We start from the raw sequence: 11,846 nt of genomic DNA on the forward strand, positions 1-11,846 counted from the left end.
TTAACACCTAAAGTAGAAAAAGAGAAAATAAATAGTAATAAGTGATATATGATAGAAAACAAAAATAATTTCTTCATATTTCATTTAGCTATCCTCTACTTGGACTTCCCACTGTGGTGGATATTATAGTACCTAACAATTAGTAGCATCTTTGTTAATTACTTAATATTTTTCTATGATTTAGCCTCAAAACCTTCTAATCCTTGGCTTAAATAATTGGAGGTTCAAATGATTAGCAATTTCCTTTGATATAGGGTGGCAGTTGGCACTTTGAGGGGTGCCATAAGACAACTAATAAAAAGGAAGTAAAATACTTTTATAGTTTAAGTTGAACTTCTGTGTGGACCCCTATACACCACTATATATATAATAAGCTGCCATCCCTCTCATTCATCCATCAACCACTCATAATTCCTCATTTATTACACAGTTAAGCTCTTCTTCACAGCAAGAAAACTCTACCCTCTTGTTTCAGGACTCAAACTTCTAACTTCTTCTTCCCTGCATTTTTCTTCAAAATGAAACCTTTTGTGGTTTTTCTTCTGATTCTGTCACTGCTCCTTGCACAAACTCAAGGTAATTCAAATAACACTTTCAACAGCAGTTAAGTCAATTAGTCCTTGTTTTTGGATTTCTAACATTACCTTACTTGGTGCAGGGATTCGTTTGGGGAAAGTGTCTTCACCACTTCAGCAACAGAAACAACAAGTAGGTGGTTTTATGAATTCATTTCTTTAATAAACTTCAACCTTTGTGAATTTAAATTCTCTTCTCTGTTGAATTTTTCTGAACTGATTTTTGATGTATGTTCAAAATACATTTTGATATTTTAAAATATATTAAAAATAAAGTACATAGTACCAAAAAATATTTAGTTGAGAATCTGGACTCAAGACATCATTCATATTTGTATGGATGTTAATGTAAAACTTTACTCATGAATACAGGATGGAGAATTTTCTTTGCTGAAAAGAAGTAACACTGATGCTGAGGAAACTGTTCTTCTCTGCAAAGACAATGAATGCACAGGTAGCCAGAAGAAAAGAGCATCTAAAGTATTCAGAAAATCAAACCACAACTTACCAAACATTCATGAAGATTACTACGGACCTAGACGCCATATGCCTAGACACCATTAGTTTTTAAGACCATTACCTCATTTTTTTTTTTTCTTCTCTTTGTTCTCCTTATAATACAAGCATGATTCAGAGTCTTAAATCAGACCAGTATTATACTCGGTGCAAGTTGTCACATATGACTTCAAATTTCCTGATTATGCATCAAAATACAAAGCTTCATTCTCTTTAACTTCGTTTCTGGTTTGAGTAAAACATAGCAAACTATCTCCACCAAGCATCATCTAACAAATTTAACCAGAACAACCAACCCTCTTTTGTATATATATATATATATATACAAATCGTACGTGGTATTAAACATCTTGAATGTTCTTGTGTTGTTGCAGGAAAGTTAAAGAATAGGAAACTCGTTGCCACTTCCATTTCTACTACCAAATCCCTCTCAAAGGTTCGTTGAGAGACAGAAAAAACAAAAAACATCATTAATTTTTTTTTCTGCAACAGAAACATTGGAATTTATTTTCATTTATATGTGTTGTATGGACAGAATGTGGAAGAATCGAAGGGTGAAGAGTTGGTGAATGGTAGAAATGTGAATACACTGAGGTCTTGGAAGCAGAAAGATGTTCCTGAGGAGCACAACCATGACCTGGTAGAGATAACTGAGATGGATTATTCTCCGGCAAAGAGAAAGCCTCCAATACACAACTGAGTCTAGGGAGGATCAACAAGAAAAACTGACAAAGTTCCGTATATTAGGATCAATAAAATATATACAGTAGACAGAGATGTTGGACAGCATTGCAGAAAATGCTGCAGTTTTTTTGGCCTAGGAATGATTTGTACATTATTATCCTATCACCTTTATTGATTATAATATATATATATATATATATATATTTCCAATGCCTTTTAATTTCATGATTAAGTCATGATCGGTGCATGTGTCTTGAGTTTTTACTTTCTTCTTGTTTTTACTATAGTAAGATTAAGGAAAAGGAATGTGACAAGTGTTGTTTTTGTACCAAGGTGCAATCATTGAAAACGTACCATTCACTGGTTTTGTTTCTTCTGTAGCTTGGAAAAACATGTCTTCATGATGTGTTGCTTGCTAAAATTCTTCTGTAACCAAGTCCAACCTTCATCATCCATATTTTCTGTCAGTAATCTCATTCAATTCACAATGTCTGCAGTAAAATTTGAACACAGATAGTATTTGAAATGACCCTTCATTTTTGGATGAATCTCCAAGACAATTTTTTAAACAAACGAAATAATATACTCAAAATTTATATATTTAATTACTATTACTAATTCAATAAAAATATAAAAATAAATATATAATTTAGTATAATTATAATTATAAATTATACATATCTACAAGATTGTCTATCATTTTTATATATTTTTGAACTTACGAATACTTAAATTATAACTAAAGTTACTTTGTTTTTTTCAATGAAATACTTTGTTTTTTCAATGTAAATAATTATATTATCTTCAAAATATTTATCTTCCATTTTATTAATGTGCATAGATTGATTTAAAAGTTTTCACAAGCTTTCATTTTATTATTATATGCGATGAACAATCATATTATCATGTTTTCATCTTTATTGATAGTTCCTATTTTTATTACTTTTAAACAATGAAAAAAAAATTCTTTTGTTTTTCATCAATATATATTGTCCCTATTTAAAAAATAAGTTTAAGACTAAAAATAATTGTTTTAATTACTCTTTTAGTCTCTATTTTTGTCTAAAAATATTAAATTTGTCATCTAGTTTTTTTAATTTTCAATTTGGTTATATTTTTAAAAAATTGATGTAATTTTGTCATTTTCGTTAGATTTCTTGAAGTGAATCAATGATTTTTTTCATCAAAATTAAAATTGTTAATAAAAATGATTTGCTTTAAGAAATTTAACGAAAAAGGACTAAATTGCATTATTTTTTTATAAATCATGACCAAATTGAAATTTAAAGAAGTTGGAGTACCAATTTGACATTTTTAAACAAAAAAAAAAAACAAAAAAGTAATTAAACTAAAAATAATTTATCATAATCTAATAAAAAATTAATGAGCATAATTACTAAAAACAATTATATAATTAATTCACAATTAAAAGTTAGTTATGAAAAATCACATAATATTTTTTTTTCTTCTATGTTCATAACAAATTAATATACAAAATGGTCAAAAGATAAAAAATAGTGTTAAATATGACATAAGAGAGAATTAATCTTTTTTTTTTTAAGAATTTGAATAAAAGGTATGAAAAAAATAGGGTATAAATAATGAGTTTATGTTTAATTTTTTTTTGTCTTCAATAACTAACCAAACATGAGAGATAAATACAATATATGAAAAAACTCACAAAACAATAAAAGAGAAAATAAAAAATATTTTAATAAACTTTTTCTTAATTATATTTTATTTTTTTTGTTTTATTAATATTAAATACTGTATTTTATGAAAAAAAAATCCTTACTTTAATTTCTATTAACTTTTTAATATACAACTACCTAAGTTAAAAAGCTATATAATTTAAAAAATTTTAAAATACACATAATTTAAAATTTTCAAAATACAAATAATTTCTAAACACACATAATTCAAAAAAACAAAAATTAAAGATACACATAATTTAAAAAAAAAAAAATCTAAAATTTGGAGGCCGCGGCCCCTCCCATTATATCTCCACTACTATTCACTTTTACGGTGATTAAACAAACATGTGGGAATATCGTTTTCGTAACTTTTTAAGAGTAATTGTAATAATCATTATAGTACTATTTTAAAGTAATATTATTGCCAAAAAAAAAATCTCACATCCACAATAAATAAACTCATGTTAATGATACTCACTCTATCAAAAGTTTAAAATATGTTATTAAATTCATTAATTTCCCATTATATTTACATACAATTTTAATATGAGCATAAACATAAATAAAGTATAAAGTTAACATAAGGGAGGTGAATAATTACTTTAAGTGTAATGTCAAGTGCAATTAAAAGAAAAAAAGGAGAGATATTAGATTATCATATTGTATTGAAAAATGAATAAATCTTGTAAGTATATATAAAGCTAAACTAAAGTAGTATATAATAAGAAATAACACTCTCACTCGCATATTGATTCATTATAAATAAGATTTATTTATATAATAAGTAGTATATGAATAAATCTTATAATTTGATTGAATTGGTTTAAGTTAAACTTGAAATTATAAGAAATATCATAAAACATAAAAAATGTTTTCTATTTTATTTAATAATTAAGAGAAATTTAAGAAAGTGTTATAAGAAAAGTCAGAATTATATGTTGAATTTATAAACTCCTAGAGGACCGAGGCCTAGTATTGAAAATTAATATTGTGTTTGTTTAAATATCAAATGAAAATCCAGACTAGGAAAAAAAGGTTTTGCACAATGAAAATATAAGTTGATTGTGGTAAATATTTTAATTTTGTATTTTATTTTATTTGTATTGTCAAAATGGCATAATAATATATTTTTTTTCGCTATATTTGCTTTATAAGAATTCTTTTATACTGTAGGACAACAAATATTAAATAAATTATAAATATCTTGTTTGTACCAAAGGAGAATCTGTGCTGTTCCATAAACGTGTTTTTTCTAATTTCCTCTGACTAAATAAACGAAAAAAAAAATAATGTTTTCCTTAACTTTTTCTCCTAAATAACCTAAAAGAGACACACTTTCTTTTTTCATACTTAAATTAAAACTGGAAAATGTTTGAAGAAAACTGTCTTGAACTAACAATTTGTTTACTATGGTTTAGCTTTTTAAAGTAAAAATAAAATTAAATAATATCTCATTGTTGACAAAAATAAATAAATATTCTAACACGTTTATTGTTTGTCAAACATATACATGTTAATATGTTTTTGCAATTTAATTCAACTTTTAACCTCAATAATCCGTTAAATATAAATCACATATTAAATTAAAATATATTTTTTTTCTAAAAAACATATAAAAATTGCAACTAAATTTTTGTCTTGGCAATTATTATGTTGTATTTATTTATAATACATAAAAGGAGTTGTATGTAGGGGTGAGTAGAGTATGGTCCATTTCCATTATAGGGGCCACTTTCAATGTACAAAGTAGATAGTGAAGGCTATGGAGAATTAATTGAGTAACGGCCCTATTGTCTTGCCGCATGCAATCGATTGGGCCCATTATGTTTGGCACATTCAATGCAATGCTATGAAGGGTCAATCTTACATGTGGGCTCACATGTTAGATAATGGATAATTCTTCTATACATACGGCCCATTTTGGTTCCACGCATTTCGTTGCACCACAACTAATATAAGATCATGCCTCTAACAAAGCTCTTCCTGCAACTTTTGTTTGTCTCTTCAAAACATAATATCTCCCTCAACACAACACATTAATAAATAAATTATATTAATAAAATAATAATATTTACTTATAATCATCACACAAACAATTAAATATTAAAAAAAATTATAGAATGTCTCATTGACTTAAATGTTCAACTTGTGGAACTATCTACGTAATTTATCCGTATTATCATCCTTGTTATAGTATATTTATTTAGGTTTTGTAACTGTTAAACATATATAAATTAGAAAAAATAAAGTTTGAGTTTATAAGATTATTGGAAAATCAATCTATACCTTCCTTAAAAGTTTTAATACAAAATAACCTTTTAAATAAGTAATTTGTTATACTATATTATACATAACATAATTATTTATAATGCTTGCTTGTGTTATATAATAATATAAGAAAACAATAACTATTACGAACATATCTATAACACGATAAATGTATTATATTTTTTAAAAATTATATATATATAAAAAAAAAAACGTACCATACTTTCATGCTAATCATTGGTAGCTGTACAAAATGCATGTATATAAGAAAATACATGTGTTATATTCAGATTTATTTTAATAATGATCGGACCCAATGTTACTCAAAAATAGTTTTTTTTTTTCAGATTTATTCTCGCTCCTGAATATAGTTTTATTTTCCATTGTATTGCTTTATATATATATATATATATATATATATATATATATATATATATATATATGTTATATCACTATTTGAAAATAAAACTTAATTAAAATACTTTGATTGCCTGTTAATTTTTAGTGATACTAAAAAAAGATATCTAATAAGTTAGCATTTTTTATTTTCAAAATATGATAATTATTTTTTTTCAGGAAAAGAATATTGATTAATTGTTTTTATTCTTTTACCGCTGAATTATGATTTTTGTCTTTCTCTTTCTCTTTTCATGACTTTTCATTTAATAATTTTATTCATTATCTATTTGTTTTCTTATTAAACATTTATTCGGTATTAATTAATATTCTTTTGTGTGTTGTGAATGTGATTATGTATCTCTATTTCAAGTGATAAAAGAAGATAGTTAACATTTATTATTTTTTAGGTGAGAGTGTGTTATATAGAGTAAAAGTTTAAAATTCAAAAAGTAAAACTTGTGCTATTTTTCACTTAAGATATATATATTTTTTATTTATTGTTAAAATATTAAAGTCATTATGTGACATTTCATCTTAAATAGAGTAATCTACTAAAAATTAAGCATCACATAATTATAATGTAAAAGAGCACATATCATGAAGCATACATGTACTTGCTATTACAGTTATCTATAGTATACTTGGAATAAAAGCTTAGGCATACCACAATTACCATAAAAAGGACACAAGGGTACTATTGTTTTACAAAAGATTGCTCATAGAGCAAGGAATCTAAATAAACAAGAGTTCTTCAAAAAGTGGCTCAACAGTGAGCCATAACCCAGACCATGGGGACCACTCTACACAGCAACATCTTCACCATCCTGAGTTCTACCAAGGGTTTCCACATCTGCTCACACCAATAAATTGGTGATCATTGCAAAAGAGAAAGCAAAGCAAGGAACAAACAAAAATGAAAGGGTAAGCTAGAGTAAAATGTTTTAACATGTTATCAAGCAACCAAATGATAAAACAGGTTATAATCAAACAAAGCAGAAGGCACCCAAATCATGTGAAAGCAAACAATTGCAAGACTCTATGACTTAATATCCGGATCATACTCTTGATATAGAATTCTAAAGGAAGTATGCACATGTGCTGGTTTTAAACTCTACAGAGTTTAGACGCAAGGGGTTATCACCCAACCACACACAGGGTTAATCCTCTAATGTCTTAGGCCCAATACGTCCCAAGACTAGGACCTCCTGCCACTCTCACCACATAAATCATTCTGCTTTATGTGAGCGTGAACGATTATTAGAGTTCGGGATACCTTCCTTTATCTAGACATCTCCTATATCAAGGTATACACTAACTACCATTACCAAGAGTTTTCCTTTAAACTCTTTTACCAACAAATTTCCACATGCCATCTCAATAATTCAATTTTCATGCCATTCCACCACCAACCACAAAACAAGTCATGCTTCCCATACCAACATTTTCATTATCAATCTCATTAAAGCATACAAACAGGCATGATCATCTATATTAAGTAAGGGAAAATTAAAGAAAACCATCATGAAACAAACAATAGTCAACACAGCGTCTCCTACCTGAGTTTCATAGGAATGACAAAAAAAATGTATTATCATTGAAAATCCGACATTTGTTTTGAACTTACAAATATATAAATAGTTTTAATAATATTTGACAGTAGCATATAAAATTAAAACCCATTGTTAAACTTGCATGTGAAAGACTTTGAACAAATTATGTTAAATTGGTAATTGGTAATTAATACATTTAAAAATAAACATTTTTCTTTTATAATAATGAGAATAAAAATTACTGTCATTTATTCTTATAGAAGGATCAAAGATATTGGTATTCTAAAATGTAACAAAATGATTAAAATTTCATCAGAAAACTAAAAGAATATTTATTATTTATTATTTTTTTTACCTTTACTAGGAGAGGAAAGACATTACTAATTATGAGATGAAAGAAAAAGTAACAGGTCTGAAAATCAATACAGGATTCATGATAACACTTGCAACAAAATAATGTCTTTTACAAAAGTGTATTCTATTCTCATTAAACTAGTTTACTCTGGTGAAAATAGTTATATATATAATAATTTAAAAATTATTTAACCAAAATATAATTTACCCATAAGGGAATACTCCTCACATTTATACTTTTATCTAGATTTTTAATTTTTACAAAACATTAAATGTACTCGATGCAATATGAAAATTGTCAAGGGACATGCCATTTTTAATGTAAGCATCAACACCTTAAATTAATTTCTACAAATCCTGCAGATGGGAAATTTTCAATAAAAGAATAATTTAAACAAGATATCAATCCACAAATGTTTAAAAAAAACAATTTTACTTAGTTCATACTTCAACATAAACCCAAGTCTTAAGAGATTGAGACCAAAGGCAAACTATTTTCATGAATAAAATCTCAACAAATAAATAAAAGTATCTAATGTCAATGATTCAATGCGGGCAACAATCAACATCTAAACTTTCAACCAAAGAAACTATGTACAGAAAATAACATACCCTTAAAAGGATAAATATTAAATACAGTCAGATACTATACCAATAAAAGTACAGAAATGATGCACCTTGTCCAGCAACAATTAAATTTACAAGGTGCTTTCTGTCACATAAATTTGATGCCTATATAGAAAGCATAATAACTTTAAAAAAACATAAACTCTAGCTTCCCTTACCTCGAATGGAGCTAAACATTCTTAAAGGACTCTTGGTGGAAGAGAACCAGGACCAAGAACAGCTTAATGAGCTGAAAACAAACACACGAGCACGAAAAAGAACTCAGATTTGATAGAGATTAAGGTAGGACCAGAACTTAGGAATTGAAAACAAAAGGAAACAAGAAAAGGAATCAACTTACGTGGTAGAAAGATGTTTCAGCTATGGAAATCAAGGAACTTGTTCAAGCCCTAGCAGAGCTTTCTACTTCAGCACAAAAGACACAAAGATGACTATTTTCTGTAGAAGTGGCAGAATGAAGGGTAAGTGACTGTGAGGGGTCTTGGGGGTCCAAAGTGGGCTGAACTTGGACCCTTAAACAGCTAGGCCCAACCCCTCTTTAGGACATAGTTTAAAATAGAAAAAGGGGTCTCACACATTAAGTTATATATTTTTGAGATATAAATGCTTAAATCTTAAAAAGATCTTTAAAACATGAAAATTTTGTTGAATCTTGATAATTTGAATTATTTTCATAATTAAATATTTTAAAAAAATTTATAATATTAAAAAATACAAACCAATTTATATTCTTAATCATATAAAATAAATAATTTATCTTCAAGTGCATATATAACTTTATATAATAACTTTGACAATTCAAGTACAATTTACTTTTGCGAAAATAAAATTTTAAAAACTAAAAATATTAAAAAATTATTTAAAATTAATAATATCTCAACAAATATTAAATGAATTGTCTCATTATTTATTAAAAAATATTAAATTAAATTAATGATGACAATTAAAAAAATAATTTTACATAAAAAAAAATAATAAGACGTTTTAACATCAATTATTTTATTAATAAATAAAAAATTCATTCTTAAATTTACCTTAAACTTTCAAAATCTTCGACTCTCTCTATAAGCAAAAGTTTGTTATTATGTCACTCTTCAAAAATCAAACATAAACAAATAATTAATTCAACAAATTATGTTAAAACTTAAAAAAAAATATATTAACTAATGTGACTCCAAAAATAATAGCGTGAAATATATAAATACATAATCTTAGCTCAATTGATATTTATTCTATATGCGGGACATCAATTGGGTTGTAGAAAGAACAAGCTAAATCCAGAGGTGTTACAATATCTAGGCAATTGCTTCCTGTAACCCATCATGTTTCTGTTTTCACCCTATAAAATAAAATAAGAAAAATACTTAAATATTCTTTAGCGTTGCACCACACCACCACTGCTATTGCTGCTGTGTCACTTCCACCACAGTTTGCTGTCACCGAAAAAAAAATGACAAATAAAAAAAACTCATTTTACAACATTTTCTCTGAAAAATATTTTATATATTTCCGAAAACCTGAAATATTCCGGAAGAAGAGAGAAAATAATAAAAGTTTGTTATGGAAATCTAGTATACAAAAGGTATTTCAAAATATATTTCCTTGGAAATTTTATTTTGAAAATTTTGTTTCAAAAATTATTTCAAAAAAATTTGTTTTGGAAATATTATTCTGAAAATTCCAGAAATTCTAAAGACCGTTCCAAAATTAATAATTCGAAGGATAGAATGCAAGAATCAATTGTCCTCCGAGGAGAATATGTATAATATTTTTATATATACTATATATAACAAAAATATGTTTTTGTTATGTAATTCAAAAATAAATGTGATTTATTGTATAAAACATGTTCCTAGCACCAGAGTAGTACTATATCAAAGCTCGACGTTTATATATTTTGTTTTGTAGGTTATATATATATATATATATATATATATATATATATATATATATATATATATATATATATATCATTTTGATTTTATTTAAATTAATACTTCATGTTTGATTTTAAACGTTCATATCTTAGCAATTTTTTTAAAACATTTTTACTATTCTTAATTTGTTAATTTCTTTCAGAATTAAACTTATTCTGCATTGATTAAACTTAGTGTATAGTGTGGAATTTTTAATTGATTTTGATTTTCACTCGTCCGATCTTGGGCATATGCCATTGTTAATTGAATACAAGGCACACTTGTCAATACAAAGTAAAAATTAAACACACAAATAATTATGACATTTATTGTCAATTGACTATTGTAATTGTAACATTCATTGTTATCTTAACTTTGATTGTCATCATTTTTTATACAATTACCATTTGAGCAGCTTGAAACACAAAAAAACTTAAGATTCCAAGACTAGTTAGAACAGAGAACACCATTAAATCTTCAAAGATATTAGAATATGGACTATTCGACCTTATAAAAACATTTAATAACTTTAATTTATTCACCATTTAAATAAAATAAAATTATGTTACTTTATATTTATATTTATATTTATATATATATATATATATATATATATATATATATTTATTTAATAATTGAATCCTGAAATTAAAATTATTGTCATTAATTTGACTTGATTTCTAAAATACATTTTCATTGTTTTTTTTTTTAAATTACCAAAATATTCTTTGAGTTCAAAGTTAAGCATAAAATTTGTGATAAAGAAACAACATAGATGGTGAGGGATAGGAATAAAATGGAGTACTTGCTTATTTTTACATGGTATTGTGAGAGGTGTTAGTAAATTTTACAGATCTGAAAGCTCATTAAGGTCCTTAATAGTATGTTTTGGCACTATTTTTCCCATCAAAGGTTTTACATATATTGTAACCCTTTCCTTACAATAATTATCCATAATCATCTTAATACAATATTAATATAAGAACTCTACTAATTACTCTAATGCATCAATGTCTAATCAACTAATAACAAATCCCACAAATAATCTCTCTCTCTCTCTCTATATTCTAATTCATAAAATGTCTAATTTTATTTCTCCCATATTTATGTATTTTACAAAATATCGAAACTTTTCCTCATTCATTTAAAATTTAAAATTAAATATAACAGTACTCTCAGCTATGTTTACTTTTTTGTAATAACAAAATATTATAAAATTATAATTATAACATAAATATTTTTTATAATTTAATTATAGATAAG

At 25.9% G+C, this 11,846-nt stretch overlaps 1 protein-coding gene and 1 long non-coding RNA gene across 2 annotated transcripts; one reads left to right on the forward strand and one right to left on the reverse strand.

Moving 5' to 3' along the window:
• The first annotated feature begins 392 nt into the window (after positions 1–392).
• LOC114179477 lies at positions 393–2,000 on the forward strand. Its single transcript, XM_028065826.1, has 5 exons — positions 393–576; positions 659–708; positions 948–1,029; positions 1,466–1,527; positions 1,627–2,000. Exons 1-5 carry the CDS (start codon positions 519–521, stop codon positions 1,789–1,791), a joined length of 417 nt encoding a protein of 138 aa, XP_027921627.1. The 5' UTR covers positions 393–518; the 3' UTR covers positions 1,792–2,000.
• Positions 2,001–6,706: 4,706 nt separating this feature from the next.
• LOC114175352 lies at positions 6,707–9,136 on the reverse strand. Its single transcript, XR_003602820.1, has 3 exons — positions 9,008–9,136; positions 8,826–8,896; positions 6,707–6,986 (listed from the first exon to the last, which is right to left on the reverse strand). It is a non-coding gene; the product is annotated as an uncharacterized LOC114175352 (long non-coding RNA).
• Between the last annotated feature and the right edge of the window lie 2,710 nt (positions 9,137–11,846).

Source organism: Vigna unguiculata, chromosome 3, assembly GCF_004118075.2.
Source record: "Vigna unguiculata cultivar IT97K-499-35 chromosome 3, ASM411807v1, whole genome shotgun sequence".
NCBI lineage: Eukaryota > Viridiplantae > Streptophyta > Magnoliopsida > Fabales > Fabaceae > Vigna > Vigna unguiculata.

Bases quoted from the DNA above. Each gene is read 5' to 3' on its own strand.
- LOC114179477 (XM_028065826.1), top strand. From the start codon at position 519: ATGAAACCTTTTGTGGTTTTTCTTCTGATTCTGTCACTGCTCCTTGCA. The intron at 1,030-1,465 runs GTAGCCAGAAGA...GTGTTGTTGCAG, and splicing joins CAAAGACAATGAATGCACAG to GAAAGTTAAAGAATAGGAAA. The intron at 1,528-1,626 runs GTTCGTTGAGAG...TTGTATGGACAG, and splicing joins CTACCAAATCCCTCTCAAAG to AATGTGGAAGAATCGAAGGG.